We start from the raw sequence: 22004 nt of genomic DNA, 5'->3' as shown, positions 1-22004 counted from the left end.
CTGAATGCTGATGAACTAAACACTTGGAGTAGGCCAGCTGCACTGAAATCAGGGAGATTTAAAAATGAAGGTCCTGGGGCCCAGGAATTCAGTTTTACAAAGCTTCCCCAGGTGATAGCCAGGTTTTGGAAAAAGTGATCTTGATCTTTATTTCAGCAGAAAACTATTATCTGTGAGGCCTGATATGACTGAATAATTATCAGCAGCTTTGACCCTTCTCCTTATTTTAAACACAGCAAATGAAACAAAAACTTTATAAAATCTTGTTTTGTACTGATGATGCAGTAAATGGAAGAAAAACTTGTTATTGAAAATCACCCTTAATGTTGCTCCCAGCTAGTCTTGAGGTTTTATTCCAAAAGAGATACTTTTCTAGGAGGCATAGCTTTCAAAGGAAAAGAATTGTGTGTCGATTTTACGTTTTGAATGTTTTTATTGCATTTAAAATAATATGAACTTAAAATAAATGGAATTCTAGAAGTTTCTCTAAATATGACATCTGTTTCTTCTATCAATGTCCTCATTTCACAAATGGAATCTTAAGAAATGCATGGACCTATATACCAGTATTTCAAGTCAATCTTATCAGAGGTACAATTACCTAGACTTACATGAAAGTATGTACTTTAAATATTAAAGAATATTCCTTTACATTTTCACTTTTTAAAATAAAGAACAAATATACTTTTTGTTCTGGTCAGATTATGTAAACCAAAATGTGTGTGTGTGTGTGTGTGTGTCTTCTATTATTAAAAACATGTACTCCCCGGAAAAAAAAATTAGCATGATGAAATAGGCACAATTATACATTATATCAGACGCCAAAAATTAGAAACAGTAGTGTTCCAATAGCATTAGTACCAGCAAAAAGATCACCAACAGTTAATCTGGCAGAAACATCAGAAGCTGTATGTGTTTAAATTAAGAACAATTTAGCAGCCTGGTTTTTCCAAACCCACAAAATACTAGTGTAAATCAGCATAAGTCAATCTGAATTTAGTCCACTGCTATCTTCCCTCTAAATTTAGGATTACATTCCACTGGAGTTTTCATGAGAAATTCCTTTTGAATTTACTCTATTCCTCTATGCTTGGAGCCATCTGTGTAACTATAAATGGTGAACCACATCTGGCTCCATTTTCTTTGTAAAGGCTGTGTACATGATTAAATCTGCATATGAGAACAGTCTTTGAGAACCTTTTATTCATGAAAATGTTTTTGTATATTGCCTACAGTGACAACTGAGGAGGGATCACAGTTGGTCTGTGTGCACATTTCATTGCTACATTCTGTTGCAGAAGTGAGAAAATGTCGATCTACACTCGAATGCCCATTGGTGCCTGTGGTCGCTGGCATGTCCACTGGCAGTCATGGGTGAGCATATGCACCACTGAACAACATGATCAGACAGAAATAAGAGCTGAAGAATTCGTCCCCACCCTAAGGTCTTATTTCTTACAGAAGAAATTCCATGTATTCCAGTGTTTAAGGGCACCCTAATGGGAGACAGAGGGAAGAATAAGGTCTAAGTCATCCACAAAGAGACCCATAGGTACTTTAGTTAGGACCTAACAGAAATTAAATACGTATTTACATAGGGACATCTCACTTACTGAAGGAAAATGATGCTCCAAATGTACTCAGTTTGATTTCTGGGAAGCACCAAAGTGCTCCTATTTGATTGCATGAGCTCTCATGATTCCTAGAAGATTGTAGGGGATGGGTGTTCACTTTATAGAAATGGAGCCCAGAGAGTCTATGGGTGGTGAGCAGTGTTCCATTAAATTCTGGATAATGGATGACTACTAATTACCTAGTAAAAACCAATTCTTGAAGTAGTTAATACCATCTTCAAAAACTAGACTGATTCTTTTTTTAAAGTAGGTATTAGATTAGTGTCTCCCAGGGAATCAATACCTTTTAAAATCACCTGTAACAGATTCTCTGGATCCTATCTCAAATCAACTAAATCTGAATGGCATGGTGGTCATAGGCAGGGGAGGGAGGTTCCAAAGGGGTGGTTAACCTACATTTTGCTGTTTTCCGGGTTATTCATACATACTATAGAGGAAGGACTATTAGATTCATCAGTTATACCACCCTAAAACTATAATAACTTAAAAAATGGGACATGGCTTTACAATACTGTAGTATAAAGTTTCTCTCTGACCACACAGATTTAACTGTGAAAAATTTATTCTGAATCTTTAAATGGAATATTTCTTAAAGTCATACTTATTTCATGGCATTGTATCAAAAATGTTCTTGCATATTAAAACAAGCACATACCAAATTCTAACATGAGGGTTTTATCTAACCAGATGATCCTCTAATATGTCATATGTCGAGTAATAAACACATTCAAAATTTCATTTGGAAAAGGAAGATGAGAATGTAATCTGCAAATCATATTTTTCCCCTGAAAACTAGCCAATTTTGAATAACAAACAAATGCTCTCCTTGAAAAAACACGCTATCACTATGACTAACCAAACAGGGAGTAAAATTTATTTAGTTTTTGATGAGCACTAGTTGTTGGCAATGATGAATAACAGTGCCATGAAACACAAAAGCTGTAAAGAATCGTAAGGACAACGATGATTTTTGTAGAAGTTTCTCCAACTCTGCTTCTGAAAACAAATTATATATTAAAAATTTGTATTAGAGAATTTTATAATTCTATTTGCTATCATGCGTGCTTGCTGGGTTTCGTGCTTAAGTGACATTAATATTTTTTTGGACACAAAATGTTTTGACACTCATTACATACATTTACTTCCATACATCTCACACAAAATTCAAGTGTAAGCAGCATAATGAAGTCTGTTTTTAATGTGACAGGAAAAAAACTGTAGCTCAAGCATAAAACATTAAAAAAAAACCTTCAAAGTCAGATTCACACTCTCAGATCATCTTCTAATATGGAGAGATAAAGTTTCATAGTGATAAAGTAAACATGAGAAAAACATGTCTCCCTCAAAATTCCATTTATGCATTATTCCCAGCTAAGTTTAATGTTTCTTATTCCCAGAAGGTATGTTCAGTAAATCCTCAAATTGGGAAGTAGAAAATGTGTAAGTAATGGCCAATGGCAGTTATTTTCTCGTATTAAGACCACGTTAAATTATTTGAAATTATAAGATGTTGAAGATAAATATAAACCAATAACAATTTCTGAATGTATGGTAGTTCTATTATTCCATGAACATTTTCCTTCCACAGAATCAGTTTCCCAATGAAATTAAAATCCAAGAGATAGTGAAGCACAGTGAAAAAAATTCAAGATTTAGAGTCAAAAGAATTGGGTTTGGGTCCAATACTGGTGTCTCAGCAATGCTGTGTGACTCTGTACATGTTTCTTAATTTTTCTTGAGTCTCAGTTCCCTCATTTCTAAAATATGAGGATAACATTATTTTCTCTGCCCTACAATGCAGTGGTTGTATGATCTATATACTGAAATTTGGAATTTTCAAACATAACTACTAGATACTTAGATAAATACCAATATAAACTTTGTATTGTTCTATAGAAATGAAAATATAAAACAGGAAGCATAATAAATGCTTTAGGTAAAATTAATGGGGCTGATGAGAAAGACACCAGAACAAAGCAAATTGGGCCAAGTGATCTGGAAGGGGTCCAAGGTAGATCCCACATAAAGATTTTTAGCCAGGCTTCCTTGTTGGAGAGCCCCAGATATTATTTTAACTGATGTCTGAATCTGTTATCAATAACTCTTCATATAACGAGCCACTGTGCAAAGATAATCAACACTAGTCGGTAAACAACACCGATGACCCATGCCACTGGAATGATGTCTAACAATAATCTATGAATCTTTTCAAAGTAAAAATAAATAAAAGCCTAACTCTACACTCTTTAGGTATGAGTTGATTAATTTATAAAATGTAAATTCAGTTTACAAAACATCCAAAACATACAGTTAAAAAGAGGCGTGTCTGTACATCATCAGATGGCTACCTTCTGATGTTTCAGAAGATAATAGAAGCAACTGTTGATTATCAGCTCTAACATATATCTTCTAATATATATATTAAATCTGCTTTCATATAAACTTTTATTTATCCTTTATCAGTTATTATATACTAAAAAGACTTGAAAATACACATATATACACAGACACAGACACACACACAGATATCTGTACCGCTTAACTAAGCTTGGCTGTGGTGTGGAATTTTGTTTCTAACATTATCAAAAAGGATTAATTCTTTAAAATACCATCACTATGAAGTATATTTAAAAACAAAACTGAAGTTGCTCTTTAAAATTCATCTTGAGGGGTGTCTGGCTGCCTTAGTTGGAAGTGCATGTGACTCTTCGTCTTGGGGTCATGAGTTTGAGCCCCATGTTGGGTGTAGAGATTACTTATATATAAATAAACAAATTTATCTTGAGATAAAGATAGTTGAGCTTCTTTTTATAAGGCATAGAGACAAGTGTAAGTGCACACCTTTGTTTTCCACCAAGAGAATCACTGTCAGCTAACAGGTTGAAGAGCCCAGTGGAAGAGACCAGGGCTTAGAGAGACCAAAAGAAGTACAAATACAAGCTTTATCACTTCCAAGCTTTTAGAGTGTAGGTAAACTACCTATTTCTGCTTTATTTTCATTGCCTGCAAAATGAGCATTTACACTACCTACATTCCCAGGTTGTTGTGAGAAATTTATAATAATACATGAAAGAGGAATATTTAGCACAGTGCCTGCTTGCTTACAGTTTATATTCAATAAATGGTAATAGCAGTTGTTACTGGCAACAAAGGGATACGGTTTTCTAGTAAGACAACTGCTCAGCTTCAAGAACTTTCTACAAATGCCTAAAAAAAGCTTATTTTTTAAAGAACACATATATATCCTTGCAGTCACCCATTGCTAATTCTTTAATCAATATCAGATATTCTGACACCCACTGCTTTGATACAAAAGATCTCAAACAAGAGAATGAGAGAACACATATAATGATTTACCTGTTATAAAGTTTATCATAGTTTTCCTTTAAAAGTTCCCGTTCCTTTTCTAAATCATTAATTCTATCCTGCAGCTAAAATGGAAAGAAAATGACACATTAGGTGAATATCAAATAAAGCCACACAGGAGTAAAATAACATGAGAAGAAGCTAAGATGTTTTAGTCTTGACTTCTAAATTGCAGCTGCTAACTAGTCAACTTTTATTGTCTGTATTTAATTTAGCATTGATTTTTTCCAAGTTGTTAAGTAAACATGAAATTAATATTTCTGTTTTAATTTAGTAGAAATGTATGCATTGCTTTATGGTGACATGTGCCAAAACTCAATAAAGAATGTGTTAAAAGTTTGCTATGAAGTCTGGGAAACATAATATTTTTTATTTTCCCTTCTGATGAATTCCATCATTTTATTCATTTTGTATTAATTTCCAATTGGCCCATAAAAAATGGAAGGATTAACTTTTCTTTTGGTTCATGGTTCAAACAAATTGGGTCAATCACAATTCACTCTGAAGACACAATTTCTCATGTTATCTGGAATTTACAAAGAGCCAGTAGCACATCTTTTAAATAAATGAATGAATAAATAAAATTGTATACCTTGTTTTATCCTAATGAATATTTTTAGAAATAAACTTGGGATAACCACTATAGCTTTATGACTAAAATATAGTTTTCTGTATTTATTCCTAGCATTCATGTTTAAGTTTTATTCACTGGTATATTTTGTAGTTACAACTTTTTCCCGTGGGTCAGTACTCTTTTTTTTTTTTTTTTAAAGAAAGGCAGTGTTTTTGTTTTTAAAGATTTTATTTATTTATTTGACAGAGAGAGAAACAGCGAGAGAGGGAACACAAGCAGGGGGAGTGGGAGGAGAAGCAGGCTTCCTGCAGAGCAGGGAGCCTGATGTGGGACTCGATCCCAAGACCCTGGGATCATGACCTGAGCCGCAGGTAGACTCTTAATGACTGAGCCACCCAGGCGCCCCCCGTGGGTCAATACTCTTAAAATTCATTTCCATGTTCATAATTCCCTTTTGATGCTAGTTTGAGACACAGTAAGGATTCTCTAAAGATCAGAACAGAATGTAGGCATCTTATTTCATTGCCATTCTCTTTAAGAACAAGTTTAAAAGATGACAGAAAGAGACTGTGCTAGCTGGGAGACATGAGTAGCAACAATAACAGAAAGATGAGTTTTCAAACAACTTCCTAGAAAAAAAGGAAATAATTTCACGGAACTGCTGATGTTGCAGAACAGAGTATCTTCTTCAAAAACAGACGTATATTTGTCTAATGTGGTCTTGGTACCTCAAATGGCTAATCAGATGTTAAGGCTGAGAAAGTTAGGTTCCACAGGTAAGTTGCAAAATGTTATATGTTCCTCCTCCTCAAGAGATAATCCTTAGGGACTGATTCTCAGGGAAGCAGTGGTTACCAACACATTTGCAAGTATTTGGAGGCACTGAGTTAGCATGCACCTAACAAACTTACTATATCTTGCTGTGCCCAAAGCACCATGTATGTAGTTTAGGATCTTTAAAAAAAGGTACTATTTGGAATGTGTCCATTTTACTTTTTCAAAAGAGTGACAGAGAAGTTTTAATGCAAGGAATGGTTAATAAACTTTAAGAGGCTTACCTCTTCTACTCTTTTTTCAGAAAATGTCACGGAATGTAATTGTTTCTCAAGACTGCAGCATTTTAGACGCTGCTCCTTGAGCTGCCTATTTAGCTCATCTCCGTTCGCCATCAAGGCATCATGGCTGATCCGGAGACTTCTTTGCTTCTAAAAAAACAAAAAGAAAAGTTTTTCGAAATTAATTTTTGGATTCTGCATTAAATTAGTGATCACAATTTTATAAGTGAATTTACTCCTAAAGCTCACATTATACAGTTTATTCTTCAACTCACAAACAATGCATATGTGCTACCTGTCCATGGAGACACTTAAGTGTATAATTAAGGAAAAAAAGTATAGGATTATCTTAGCACAGAATCACATAATGCAAACTTTTTGTCCTTTATTTTATTTCCCCCTAGTTTTTGACTGATTGGTGACCAGTGAGTATATTAGTTTCAGCAATTTTTTTTCTTTCTGCTGTGGTTACAGTGGTTGGACGTGCTGTCTAAAAATGCTGCCACATGGGTCAAAATAAATGCTGACCATAGATAATCAAACTTGAAAGGATTTGTCACCACAGCACATAAACAGACGAACAGAAGGTTGTTTTAATACAATTAGGTTGAAATTTTCAATTCAGTAAAATAGTTATTGAAGTCTTAATTTTTTAAAACAGATTTTTATATTTATTTATTTTTAAGTAATCTCTAGGCCCAAAGTGGGGCCTGAACTCACCACTCTGACCGAAATAGCCAGGCATCCCAATTTCTTAATTTTTAAACTGGCATTTATGAATATGTTTTAAATTCCAATTTATATTCTTAATGTCACATGCTTTTTTTTAATAAGTAAAAAGATGATCATACTAAAGTTTTCTCATAGAGACCATGCAACCATAACATGTAACGCCCAATGGCCCATCTGCTAATTAGTATCACTTATGTTCTACTAAAGTTCTCCAATCATTTAAAGGAAACATGGCTCTTGAATAACTTCAGTCCAACTTTTTCTTGGTCTTATCATAGCACACTATCTTTAACCAGCGTTTCCTGGGCTTCCTACCTCATTCATTGAAGCTGTTGGTCTGAACCTCTCAAATCTTTCTTTACCCAGTATCAATCCCCCTAAGAGGAACCTGTGCCACTGCAGACACTTGTCCTTGTTGGTCTTTGAACAAATACCTGGCAGTATTGTTAAATGGAAGCCAAAATGGTCAAAGTGACGAAAGAATGTAAGCTCACTTTTTTATTTCCTTCCCTAATTCCCCATGTTAGAAATGGTCCTCAGCTCCGTGTTTGCTTAACCTCCCTCCCTCTTCTATCTGTGGGCAGACAGTGCTATTGTCTCCACTCTCCAACTGGTCTTCTCTCTTTCATAAACCCTCATATTTTTATGGAAGGCAGTTATTACTTCACATTTAAGGAGGTTCCTGCAGGAGGGAAAACACTAACCAGAATACATTTTAAAAATATTTATCTAATTCAGTAGTAAATTTAGGCTTCAGATGACTATGCTTTCTATCAATTTACTGCTTTCCTTATCTCTGTACTTATCTCTGTAAAGAAAGTACTTTCTCTGTAAAAGTACTTTACAGAGAAAGTACTTTCCTTATCTCTGTAAAGAAAGTACTGCTTAATATGAATTAATTAATTAATTAATTAATATTACTGCTTAATATTAATTCTGTTCATCTGGAATGTTTTGGAGTTCATTAATTCCAGAACCTATGTTAATTATGCAGTTCCAATAAATAGGCATCTTCTGATGGCACAGTCCTGTAGGGCTACAATCCTAAGGCAGCCGGCATGAAGAGTCCCAAGTATTGCCAACCTGAATGGTCAAGATTTAAAATAAGTACACTGATAGTTGACAGGATGGGTACTCAAATATTTTGTGAGAATGGTGGATAGCGACAAAACAAAACACTGCATCAAAGAAACACTGAACAAAACCTGATTACTCGTATTTTTAACTTGATCTATCTTGGATATCTCATAAATGCTTATAACTGAAGATAGATGCAAATACATCTAACCCTTCAGTCCTATGTGTCCATAAGAATTCAGATAAAAGGAGTTAAAAATACATTTTCTTGGCATGAGATAATTTATGATAAATATATTTATTACTTTGAGATGACATAGATATTTATAAAAAGTCCAAGCAGTTATTTCTTTAGTCATTAAGTTATAAATTACAAATAATATACGAAGTGAAATCATACACATTTAAGAAAAAAGGGCATCTTTAAAAATAACTTCTTAGTGTTATGACCATTCTATTTAAAAAATACAACCTAAACACTATCTTTGAAAGTGTATCTATGTATACCTTATGTAACACATAGATAACTTAGTACCTATGTATCACCATAATAAAAAAAAATGATCACAGTACCTCTTGCAGCTGAATAAATTTTCCCTCCATTACTGAAAGAGCATTGCTTTTTTCCACTAGTTGTTTATGAAGCTTAATCATTTCTACGTTGTCCCGAATGTTTGACCTTCAACAATGTTTAAGAAAAGAGAGACAGAGTAAAAAAGTGCAAGGCAAAAGAAAAAAATCTGGGGTGGAATCAATTTTTTCATTGAAATGTTACCTAAGTTTTTAGTTTATTATACACTTAGGATAGATTTATTATTTAAAACCAACCAATCATTGTTCTTTAACTTTCATTAAATTCAGACTCTCAGAGTTTGAGGGGAGACTCACATTTGAGGACCTGTGTCACCTCCACAACAACTGATAATATGCACATAAAACCCTTTTACAGCGTCCTGAAAGATGGTGCAAAAGGACATCAGTCCATAGCACAGCAATCGTTCCACCCCATACTTACTTTAAGGAGGACGATCATACTACTTTTCCCTAAGAGAAAAATATGCAAGACAGCCACTCCTCTTCCTACCACTCCCTTAAAACAAATGGTATCATAAGATTACCATTTACTGGAGTTTCCTCCTGGAGCTTCAACTTTTCAAAATATTTCCCAAAAAAGTGACTTAGCATTTTATACTAATAATGCCCAAAGCTGGCATTTAAATATGTTGCAGATGTGCCTTTAGCTGTAAGAGATCATCTGACGTCCACAGGGTATATAAGAAACTCTATATGCTGCAATACTAGTTTGTATTTTTCCTACTGAGATTAAAGCAAATGCAGAATTTAACAGGAAGATCTTGTTAAAGGTTAATCATAGAACTAAATGAATACTCGTTTCAAGAGACATTTACTTTCCCAACAGAGGTAGTCTCCTTAATCTCATACGTTTTACATTCAAAAGTATTTTAACGCTTATGAAGCTCAGTTTTAGACTTCATTTCTTTAAAAAAAAAAGCATAAAAATTTTAAATTCAGAAACTTACTTCAGGATTTAAAGTAAGTAATTTTACTTCCAAAACTTATCTAGTGTACACATATTGGAAAAATTGTCACAATGCCCTACTGGAACCAGAAAATGGACTACAAAGCTCACACATCTGTAAACCAGCTGAGGACTTGGAATACTTAATTTTCCTCTTTGATATTTGAAAGTTCATTGTATTTTGGCATCGGACAGTTAGTTGTCCTCACACAGAAGATAAACAAGTCCAAGAACCTGGATCTTACCCAGGATAGAGTCTTAACACAATGTTAAAATAATTATGTGTCTAAAACACGTTATCTAGTAGTTCTGAGTGCACATTCAGCAGTACACTCACTATTCTTCCCCATAGCATGCTCTTTACTCACTAAAAATATATATATATATATATATATATATATATATATATACTTAGAGTATGAAGGGAAAATACATTTTACATAAGTCTAATAAAGAAAATACTTACTTTTTCATGATCAGAAGTTCAAAATATAACTTAATCTGCTTTTCCAAGAATGAGTTCGCTTGACCACTCAATGGTGATTGACAGTTATTGATACGGAAGGACAGAATGCTACCAAGGATTTGAAATCTTTTCTTACATTTGCAGTCATCTCTGATATTTTATTCTTCTTGTTTTTAAATATTTTAATATTTTCAAGAAGATACACACACAGACACACACACACACATTTGGGTAAGAATTACTTAGTGATATTAACAAAGAATTAAGGCCCATTAATCCACTCAGCCACACAGGGTCATAGAAGTAACAGGTTTTAATTCTGAATTTTCTTTGTAAGGCGAAGGCTGGTAAGCATCTTTCAAAAACTTTTCAGTGTGGTTTAACTGGCGGATGTTTTCTTGAATATTTTCCTAAACTCCTTGATGATTAAACTTTTCAAAATATTGCCAAGAAAAGTGACTTAGTATTTTATGCTAATAATGCCCACCAGGTGGGTACAAATACAACTGCAGTGGTAGTTAGGGAACAACAATACTAATGTGGTCCTAAGTTAAAAGTCAGTTTGCTTGAGAGTACACCTAATCTGGGCTAATGCAACACCTGTAAGTCTTCAATGATTATTTTCAAGTGTCAGTTTGAGGGGCTTTATCTGTAAGAGTCATTATTATGATTAGATTTTTTTCAAAAGATTTATTTATCTGAGAGAGAGAGAAAGAGTATACAAGTGGAGGGGGACAGAGGGAGAGAAAATCTGAAGCAAACTCTAGGCTGAGAGTGGAGCCCGCTGCAGGGCTCGATCTCACAACCCTGAGATCACAACCTGAGCCAAAACCAAGAGTTGGATGCTTAACTGACTGTTCCACCCAGGTGCCCCCATGGTATATACTTTTGAGGGTAATGGTGGGAAGGAAAGGATGGTTAGCCATCCAGTTGAAAGTGCTAAGATGTAAAAGATCAAAATCAACGATGTGATAAATGTGGTCTGGCCTTTAGGAAGGTGTACAATGGAAAATTGTCTTAAACCAGACAATTGATCCAACATTCTTCTAGACGAAATAGGATAAAAAAAAATAAGGGTTGGCTGAGAGGGAAAAGAGGGAAAGCAGTGTCACAAAAAGCTGACAAGGAATGTGAGGATGATGGAGGCAGAAGGGGGCTAGAGTCAGTGCCTAGAGCTTGTCCTAGATCTCTGTGCAAAAGGTAGGAGGAGGGCCTCAGGTTGGTTTCCTTTGAAGAACAGAGATGGGGCTAATTTTATAAGGAGTGTTTTAAGTGACCACCACATCATGCTTTCTTGCTCTGTTTCATGCACGGTGATGGGAACATCAAGTCTTCAGAATGATGACTTTCTAACAGAAAGAACGATTCATGGTAAAAACATTCAGATGAACTCTGACAGTCATGCAACAATTCATACATGCTGCATTACACATGGTGAAATGATCTGCAAACAGATATCAAGCAGGCTAATTATGTGCTTTGTAAAAATAAATTTCTCAAATTTTTCAACAAGGATTTTGCAAAAAACCTTGGACAATTAAGTTGGAAAATGTGGTTTTCTTTTCTTTTTCTTGTTTTTTTTTATAGACATATTATTTAGAATTATGATCAAATCTTCTAAAACTATTTGAAGAGTTGTTGGCTCATCTCTAGATTAAAAACAAACTGAAATAAATTAGATTTTATGTTGAAAAAAGTAATCCAGTTCAACAACCTATGTGCCAAGTTTCCCTCATATAATTGGAAACAGTCAAGCAATAAACTCTGAAAAAGGAATTTCTAATGGAAGCCTTGAAAACACTTGACTCCGGCTTTGCTACTGGGTGCCATAATAAATCCAGAAACTTAAAACCTCAGATACACTGGAGAAGGAAAAACTTTCAGTGGAGCTATGTAATGTATAGTCTAATATGAAATCTTGAGAAGCAAAAATCTTTCCTCCAGTAAAAGTTTCTTAGACTTCATTCCCCAGGCATACAACTCTCTCACACTATCCCTCCCAGCCCCCATCGCCATTTCACTCTTTGTTCCAGTAGAGATTATGAATGCTAAAGCAAGCCTCTTGACTTTTTGAGACAAAAATGTTATAATGCAGTATTGAACACCATCTAGAAGAGAAGGCTATAGAATACAGGAGCTAGGCTATGAGAGTCTGGAAAATAGTTGAGTAAAATACTTATGACAGAATGGAGAGGCTCTCTTTGAATCATAATTTTAGGCTGACTAAATTTGGGGGATAAGGTTGAAAACAACCTTAGGTTTAAAACACTTCTACAAAAGAGGACGTCTCTTACACTGCTGGTGGGAATGCAAGTTGGTGCAGCCACTTTGGATAACAGTGTGGAGGCTCTTCAAAAAATTAAAAATTGAGCTACTCTATGACCCTGCAATGGCACTACTGGGCATTTACCCCAAAGATATAGATGTAGTGAAAAGAAGGGCCATATGTACCCCAGTGTTCATAGCAGCAATGTCCACAATCACCAAACTGTGGAAAGAGCTGAGATGCCCTTCAACAGATGAATGGATAAAGAAGATGTAGTCCATATATACGATGGAATATTACGCAGCCATCAGAAAGGATGAATACCCAAATTTTGTATCAGCATGGACGGGACTGGAGGAGATTATGCTGAGTGAAATAAATCAAGCAGAGAATAGCAACTATTGCATGGTTTCACTTACTTGTGGAACATAAGGAATAACATGGAGGACATAAGGAGAAGGAAAGAAGAAGTGAGTTGGGATAAATTGGAGGGGGAGATGAAAGATAAGAGACTGTGGGCTTTGAGAAACAAACTGAGGGGGGATGGGTGAGCCTGGTGGTGGGAGTTAAGGAGGGCACAAATTGCATGGAACACGGGGTGTAGTGTGTAAACAATAAATCTCGGAACACTGAAAAAATATAATAAAAGTAAGATGTCAAAAAAAAAAAAAAAACCAACAACCCTACAGTATTTTTTTTTTAAACAGTGGCAGACATTCTGTGTGCTGTTATAAGAAATGTAGGTCATTCATAGCTTTGGCTAGGGGTACACAGATAATAGTCACTAGCAAGGTAACACTACTGAATATTACAGAAGGTTGCTAGTAAATTAAATGGAATAAGTTTCACTAAGAGAGCTGAGGCAAATTTATTTGAAAGGTAATGATTTTTGCTCAAAATTGCTACCTGAGTTCATAGGTGAAAATGATGCTCCCTGACTTAAGATCGCATAAAGAAAAAAATTTATCTCTGTATGTTTATTTGCCTGTGGATCATACCTTGCTTGCAGTGGTGGGTCAAAACAGAATCAGAGCTCAATATTTTCTTACTCTCAACACCCACAAGGAATAGAGAGATACAGTTTTGTCAAGCACTCTATATGCATACAATCACTCTCTTATGAAAATGGAGGGAGCACTCCCAAGGACTACTTGGAGACAGGAAGAACTGAAATCCTGGCTGATTTTCTAAAAAGGATCATTTTAAAGATCAAGTTTAATGGATTCCAACTAGTAGTGGGAATCTGAGAATTACATTCAATATATCAAAAAGTCCATTGGGAAATGTAGGTTTACTAGCAATTAAGTTGCCAAAGTCAAAGTTTTTTGTTTTTATTTTTTGATAAAATTATACCAAGTCAGTTCAATGACACAGGGTACTTCACAGTTATCAGAAGCAATGTTTGGCATAATATAGGTCTTTGATGAATACAAGAAAAAAACAATAGGTTGATTAAATTAATAAACAGTGCTTACTTAGTAGATAAAAATCTTTCAGAAACACAAGGTCCCTGGGGACGAAAGTATGTTGTTTCAAAGGTAGGGAACCACTTACTCATTTCAATCTCTTATTTTATAGCTAAGGTAGCTAACCAAGGCTTAGTGAAGTAAAGAATTTGACAAGAGTCCTTAGTTGAGGGAACTGCCAGTCAAATCCCATCCAAAGAGATCACTTCTTCCTGCTCTTCTAGGCTGTCTGCCTCCTTGGAGATATTCCTAATTCTAGCTGTCCTTCCACTCTCAAGTATGTACTAATACACTAGTTACTATAATTTGTGACAATTTCTGTTTTCATATTAAGTGCTAAGAAAATACAACAAGCTGCTATCCCAGAAAAATCTTAGATGATGATGATGGTAATAATAATAATAATAATAATGATAATAATAATAAATAATACAGGAAGAAATGGTATTTGAGTATGATACAATAATAATAATAATAATAATAAAACACAGAGAGAAAAGAAATGGTATTTGAGTATGATACTTTCCACTGGGCAAATTCTAAAGTTTTAAAAACATCAGCAAAAGCTTGGTGGATATATTTTTTTAAAATGACAGATCACCTGCCTGTGTAATAATAATGTGTGCGTGGTTATCCGTGGCCCCATTTACCCTTCCATCCAAGGACCAGATGTGCCCTCTAAATTAGGGGGCTGGATAATCAGACAAATACAAATTGAGGGGCGTTCTGCAAACAACTATCAATGGGCTGGAAATGGGGAACCACTCTGGAATAAAGGAAAGCTAAAAGACATGACAATTAAATACAATACATGACCCCTAATTGGATACTAGATGAAAACCAAGCAAAACAAACTAAAACCAGCTATTGGAAAACAAAACAAAACAAAACACCCCTGCTATAAGGGACACAACTGGGGCATCTGAATAAGGACTCTGTGTTAGATGATGCTACTTTATTGTTAAGTGTCTTGAGTATGACAGCCATAGAGTGGTTATGCAGGAGGATGTCTCTGTTCTTAGGAGACAGTTAGAAGTGTACAGAGAGCAAAAGGATACATGTGTCTAACTCTCAGATGGGGGCATGGGAGGAAGGGAGGAAGAAAGGATGGAAAGGAGGGAAACGTGCTCATGCATGTGCATGCAGAATGCAGAACAGGCTTGTGTCACTCACAAATACACAAAGAGTGTTCACGTGACTATTCTTACAACTTTTCTGTAGGTATGCAATTTTTCAAAATAAAACACTGGGGAAGAACTTAAGAGTGCCAGGAAGTAACCCTGTTGTGTGCCTAGAAGGGAAGGATGGGGCCCCTAGAGCCCAGCTGTTTCTTACACTGACTGCACGGCTGCAAAAGGATTCTCTGTTTTAAGATTTGACAGTCTGCTGTCAACCAAAGGGAAGAGGGCAAGTCAGAGTGTCTGGAACATTTATAGGTTAAATTTCCTCCACTGGGATATTATGGAACTTACATGATTTTTAATTAAGAAGGTAAACACCCTAACATTTACTAAAAAAACCACTTAGTACAAACTAGTTACACATTTGGTAAAAGTATAAATATTTTTGGAGTTGAAAAGCCAATAAAAGGTAAAATCATTCTGATTTTAATGTTCATGTACATGTGTTCACTGGTTACTGCTTTGCATTTAATTTAAGACGGCCTTTTTAATAAGCAGAAAATGTGCATTTTTATATTGTTTAAATTTTAATATGGATTTTTGTTCAAAACAACACAGACATTCAGGCTACTTGTAAATGATACAAGATTTTTTGCTAATGAGGCATTATGTAGAACATATGCAAAAATCACAACTCAGTCTTCCAAAATAGACCACAATAACAGGAAAAAACATGATTTTAATAAAAAAGAACAGCACTGGGCTTTTACTTCAAAGCAATTAAGGGCTTTGGATAACCAAAAGTTTATGTCAAGTTGATGCCAAACCAAACTGGTCTATTAAACACATACTCTGAAGAGTTTCTGTAATATTCTATGAAAAGGCTCTTTGCCATAAATATCGAGCACCACACTCTGAAGATTACGACTACGTTAGGTTCATGTTTGAGAACAAGGAGCCCAACATCCTGATCAGACTTCTAGAATTTCAAATTTGAAATAATGTATCCGTGAAAGAGAAGTTAAATATGTTTTGCATTTTGTGATTTTTCTTTACAGTAAATTATAGCAAGTTTTATATTCTCCCCAGCCTTTTTTTCAACAGTTTTCCATTAGTCTCAAAAATTTGCTGTTACATATAAAATTTTGAGCTATGTGTAAACATACAAGAAAAAAAGACTTAAAGACCCTTATTGGAAGTCATTTCTTCAGTTTTCTACAACTGTATTTCAAGGAACAATATGCTATTTACTAAAGGTACCTTTCCTTTCTAAGCAAATAACACGCGATTTTCAATATTATAAAATCAGTGAGGTAGGATACAAATTGGTTTATTTCTTTGGCCTCTGCAACAGAAGTTCCTTTACCTATAGTACTTGCTCTTACTTCTAATTCCTGACAAAAGAGATTGCTATCGAGTGAATAATCCAGCTCCCTAAGGAGGGCCTTAGTTTAGTTTTTAAGGTAAACTCGTTGAAGTGTATATGTTGGTGTTTCTTCCTGGAAATATTTATAGGAGAAACCACACATACCTATCTGTTGCTCCATTTCTTCTGCTGTTCTAGTCCTGGATTGAAGGACTTTTGGATCTATCTTTTAATGAACACTGAATATTCCAGTTCCTAGACAATCATATCCCTTTGGAGGAGGCAATGGCCAACACAGTGTCCATCTTAGTCTTTGGGAATTCAAGAAATATAACAGAGAAAGTAATCTCTGATAACCTTGTCCTCAGCCATGGAGTAAAGGTAATGGGGTAGGCTCTAAGCTTGGGCTTGATCTAAGCACAGAATTTTTATATTTAGGTAGTATCTTAAATATGGCTATTAGCAATTTATTAAGGTCATATTGAGTTTTGGGGTCTGGTCCTGTCGCATTGTTCCTCAGAAGGAATCGTGTCTTGGTTTTCCAAGACCAAGTCTAATCAGTTCTTCTTCCTACGGGAACAGAGACTCTTAGGTATTCAAGCTGGTTCAAAGCCAGGCTTCTAATTGTATTGCCAAATACAACTCTCAAAAATATTCATGTTTCTTTTGCCTTGCCCTTAGAAGGGTATATAAATATCACTAAATATACAGGGTTTCATTATATAATTTAATTTTATATATAATCAGAGAGAATATTAATCTTTTGAATCTTTGAAATATAAAGCTTCTTATATATTTTCAGCCCATTTTATTGTTTTTAAAATATTTTTTATTTTTAAAGATTTTTTATATATTTATTTGACAGAGAGATCACAAGCAGGCAGAGAGGCACGCAGAGAGAGGGGGGAAGCAGGCTCCCAGCTGAGCAGAGAGCCCGATGTGGGGCTCGATCCCAGGACCCCGAGATCATGACCTGAGCTGAAGGCAGAGGCCTAAACCATTGAGCCACCCAGGCGCCCCTCATTTTATTGTTCTTAAAACAAGTCTCCTATGATGCATCTTTTCCTAGTTTTTTCAAACATTACCATGGCAGGTTAGTTTGTTAAAGGAGGATTAAACTCTGAATCCAAAATGAGAAACTAGAAAATCATACTGGTTTTTCTACATGAGAACCTAGCCACATAAGCATCACATCATATACACTGGAGAGAGGAAAAACAAATAGAAGATCTAGGTCTGGTTTAAAAAACATTAAGAGAGAAATAAGAGACATAAGAGATGTCAAATGCAATGTGTAGACCTCATCTGAATTCCATTTTAAACAAACAGGAGAAGGCATGTTCAGGGAATTCTGAATATAGACTGGTTATTAGAGGGTATCGACGAACTGCAGTTAATTTTGTTAGGTGCAATAATGGCATGGTGTTACATTAAAAAAAATTGCCTATCAGAGATATATACCGCAGTATTCCTGGGAGAGATGACATCTTATCTGCTTGGGGCTAATTAATTGAAGAAAATAAAGGTGAAGGGAGGTGAAAGAAGACTGGGAACATGTTAATGATTGTTTAAGCAAAGTGCTGGATCCCCGGCCATTTAATGTGCCACTCCCTCTACTTCTGGGTATCCTTGGTCCAAGAAAACAAATAGAAGGGAAACAAAGGGAAAGAAAAAAAGAAGGAAGGAAGGAATGGGAGAATGATTTGAGGAAGAATATGGTAAGAAGATAAAGTCTTGTTGGAAACACAGTGTGGAAGTATAAAACAGGGGAGATGTATTAGGAACCAAAAGTATTAGGAAGCAAAAACGACACGAGGAGGACGGGCAAGAAAATCCAGTACATCAAAAATGAAGAGGCAGCAAGGAGACCGCTGAAGGGCCCTCTCGGCACCCACAATAATCAACAGAATTTGAGGCAAATTTTGAATATTAGGAGAAATAACAAACATCTTTTTGGGACTAAAAAAACTGGTAACCTGTTACGGAATTTGTTTAACTTTGAAAAAAAAATTATATGAGGCTGGACTTATTCACAAGATGTGTCAACAGCACGGTCCTTGTCATGTATATTTCCCTTGGTAGGTGCAACCAAATGGCATCAGAACTTCCTATGGTAAGTTATGGTAAGTGAAACAAATGGACAAATGAGTGGGGGAAACAAGAGGAGTCAGAGTAGGATGGGGAAAATGCCTTTCCCCCTGAAAGTGAAACAAATGTTATGGTAAGTGAAACAAATGGACAAATGAGTGGGGGAAACAAGAGGAGTCAGAGTAGGATGGGGAAAATGCCTTTCCCCCTGAAAGTGAAACAAATGTTATGGTAAGTGAAACAAATGGACAAATGAGTGGGGGAAACAAGAGGAGTCAGAGTAGGATGGGGAAAATGCCTTTCCCCCTGAGCTGTTGAGAGCAGTTAGTAGGTCTAGAGGAGGCTTATATGAGGAATGTTAAGTGAAAACATGATTTTTTAAAATAGACAAGACTCATCCTTCTATGGCACATGATAAAGTATTTTAAACTAATTTTGACCTTATCAAAGTGATATTTCTGTTTTAACATACCTTTGATCTGTAGCCTGCTGTTCTCGAAGCTGAAGAAGAGATAACTCAATTTCATTTTCTTTTCTTCTCAACTGAGTTTTCAGGATCTCAGCCAAGTGCTCTAACTCTTCTATCTGGCCTCTCTGTGACTGAATAACATTTTCTCTGAAATAAAGAACCTTTACAAGAATTTGTAGGTTGAGGAAAAACCTGCAATATTCAAGATCAGTATAAAGAAAGTTCTTCATAATAAAGAGCAAGCAGAAGTTAAACATTTTTAGCTTACGTGCCTCTGTGTATAGTGAATAGTAGATTAAATGGGACGATTTAGAAGTGCATATGGAATAATTCAAAATACTGCTTTTTTATACAATAATGTGTTAGATGATAACCTGGACTTCAGTTCAATTTAATTCAATTCAGTATTTACTGGTTACCTACTATGTACTCCACAATTTGCCCATCTTCAGATAATTTATACACTTTTGGTTTTTCCTGTGTACATCTGCCTAGACCATGCAATTTAACACTTTAGAGAGAGCAAGGATTTGCAAAATGTAACAGAGGTTTTTTGGCTTGTATTTATTTATCTCTACCACGTCTGGCAGCATCCCAGTATAATGAGCCTCAGGAAATTCCTATGAACCCTGTTTTTTCAGCTGATTAGCAGGGAACAAGATTAGGTTTAGTCTTTTGGTTTTATTCCTTTGCAGGCTAGTTATTGCTGTAACTGGTATTTAAAATATCCAGAGGCGCCAGGGTGGCTCAGTTGGTTAAGCAACTGCCTTCACCATCTCAGGCCCTGATCCCAGGATCCTGGGATCAAACCCCATGTCAGGCTCCTTGCTCAGCAGTGAGCTTGCTTCTCCCTCTCCCTCTGCCTGCTACTCTGCCAGGTTGTGCTTTCTCTCTGTCAAGTAACTAAATAAAAATAAAAATAAAAATAAAGTATTCAAAAGAAGTAATTTGAAGTCTTTATTATTCTTAAGCAACCGTCTAAAGCATGATGCTATTTCGTGTTTTCTTTCCTCATTCAGAATTGTTACTTTTTGATGATCCAGGTGAAGGCATGTAGGTAAGGTGGAACCTTATCTTCATTTGTGTGATTCACAGACACTCAAACCATGAGGCTTTGATTAACTGGGAAAGTGAGCTAAATGTGGCAGAAGTAACTTTTGAAACCATAGAATGATGAAGAATGCAGTACCACAGAATCACAGTGAAATAAAATCTGAAATCCATATGTATTTGGTAACTCCAAACTTTTAAGCCACTCCCTCTAATTCTTTTTTTTTTTTAACCGCAAAAAGGCTAATTAATTCAGGATCTAAAAAAAAATTACCTGTAATTTTTCTGAGAATGGAAATGTTGCCCCTAAAGCTTACACTATTCTAAATGGACTTTATGCCATTCGTTTGGGGAGAAAATTGTAATATAGAGGACTATTCTATGAACCTCTCCACTGATGTAGTTGGTTAAGTTGTTCATTTTCCTCATTTTATTGGAAACATGTTATATAATATCTGTTCTTACCCCACAGATCTAGATATATTCAGTGGAGCAAATTATTTGTACATAAACAAATTGTGTTTAAAATAAAGAAAAAGGGAGGGATCAAAAAAGACATGATCAATAAACAAAGTTCTAAAATGACCACAAAAAGAATACATACAAATTTCTTATTTCTCCTTTGGCTTCTTCAAGTAAATTGTTGCCATATTTTGTAAGCATGGGTTGTAGAGTTTCTGCTACATCAACATCTTGGAATCTAATACCTAAAAGTCAATCAGTAAGATTATAAAAGTGAAGTTGGGAAAGCAGGACTCTTGATTTGCTATCATGAAGAAATGTGCAATATAAGAAAATTTCTTAAGTACTGAGAGATATGTGCTCTATAGTACAGAGAATCAGAAATCCATTGCCAAAGGGATTACCGCTGGCATTAAATCTACAGAGCAGCAGGCATTGCCCATTAAAGAACTTCTACTATGGAAACCAAATGACCTAGAAATAATTTGGTTCAACTTAGATTTAGAGCATCTAAATTCATTTCTGAAAAAACTAAATTCAGGGTTTTATAATATAAGCTAAAGTACGAAGGAAAAATATTTCAAAATCCTGACTTTTTTTTAAGTATTTTTGATATAGTTTTTAAAAGATCTTTTTAATTAGTCATTCACATTCCTTGACCTTACATATTGAAACTTGTCTTCATTTGCGTGAATCACAGATACTGTAAACGTAAGTCAAAATGTTTCCTATACTTTGGTTTCTTCCATCTCAATAAGAAAAATCCCTATTTAAACAAAGGCAATTAAAAAAGGGATCACCAATGAGATTTCTTTAAATAAAACATTTTGCTGCTGCCCTTAAAATATTTTTCTTGTAAAAATAGGTGCATTTTTTACAAGTCTACTCCCATTGTTAAAAATGGGACATAATTTTAATTACATGATTACACTTACAAAATAAATTACTAGAGCTTAAGGTAGATAAAATATGACAAATAATTCAGATTTCTAATGGAGCATAGTCTCAGATATAAGGCACAGATAAAGTACATTCTTTTAAGAAAGTTTATTTTTAATTAGAATAGAACTATTGTTTGCTGTTTCCAAAATTTTCTCTATTATAGTCCAGATTAAAGACCAGAAAAGGCTCTGCCTAAAACCATTAAAATAGTTTACTGTTAAAATTTGCCAATTTTGGCAGTAATGCTAATTCTTAAGCTTTTCGTACATAAATTATGGAAAAACTAAACAGCACTAGCAAAATTTAAAAAAGAATCTACTTATCCTTAAA

At 35.0% G+C, this 22004-nt stretch overlaps 1 protein-coding gene across 1 annotated transcript in view; it reads right to left on the bottom strand.

Annotated features, from left to right (window-relative positions):
* The window catches only part of RPGRIP1L (RPGRIP1 like), a 94447-nt gene that overhangs the window by 61521 nt on the left and 10922 nt on the right, over positions 1 to 22004 (bottom strand). The window contains exons 5-9 of the mRNA XM_080828721.1: positions 20875 to 20977; positions 19224 to 19367; positions 9012 to 9117; positions 6633 to 6779; positions 4992 to 5065 (exon numbers count right to left, since the gene is read on the bottom strand). Of these exons, the coding sequence (XP_080684847.1) occupies positions 4992 to 5065; positions 6633 to 6779; positions 9012 to 9117; positions 19224 to 19367; positions 20875 to 20977 (574 nt within the window). The remainder of the gene's footprint in view (positions 1 to 4991; positions 5066 to 6632; positions 6780 to 9011; positions 9118 to 19223; positions 19368 to 20874; positions 20978 to 22004) is intronic.

This window comes from Martes martes (genome assembly GCF_963455335.1).
Source record: "Martes martes genome assembly, chromosome: 17".
Taxonomy (NCBI): Eukaryota; Metazoa; Chordata; class Mammalia; order Carnivora; family Mustelidae; genus Martes; species Martes martes.
Note: the sequence above shows the minus strand (reverse complement) of the source record. Positions and strands in the feature narration are given on the sequence as shown.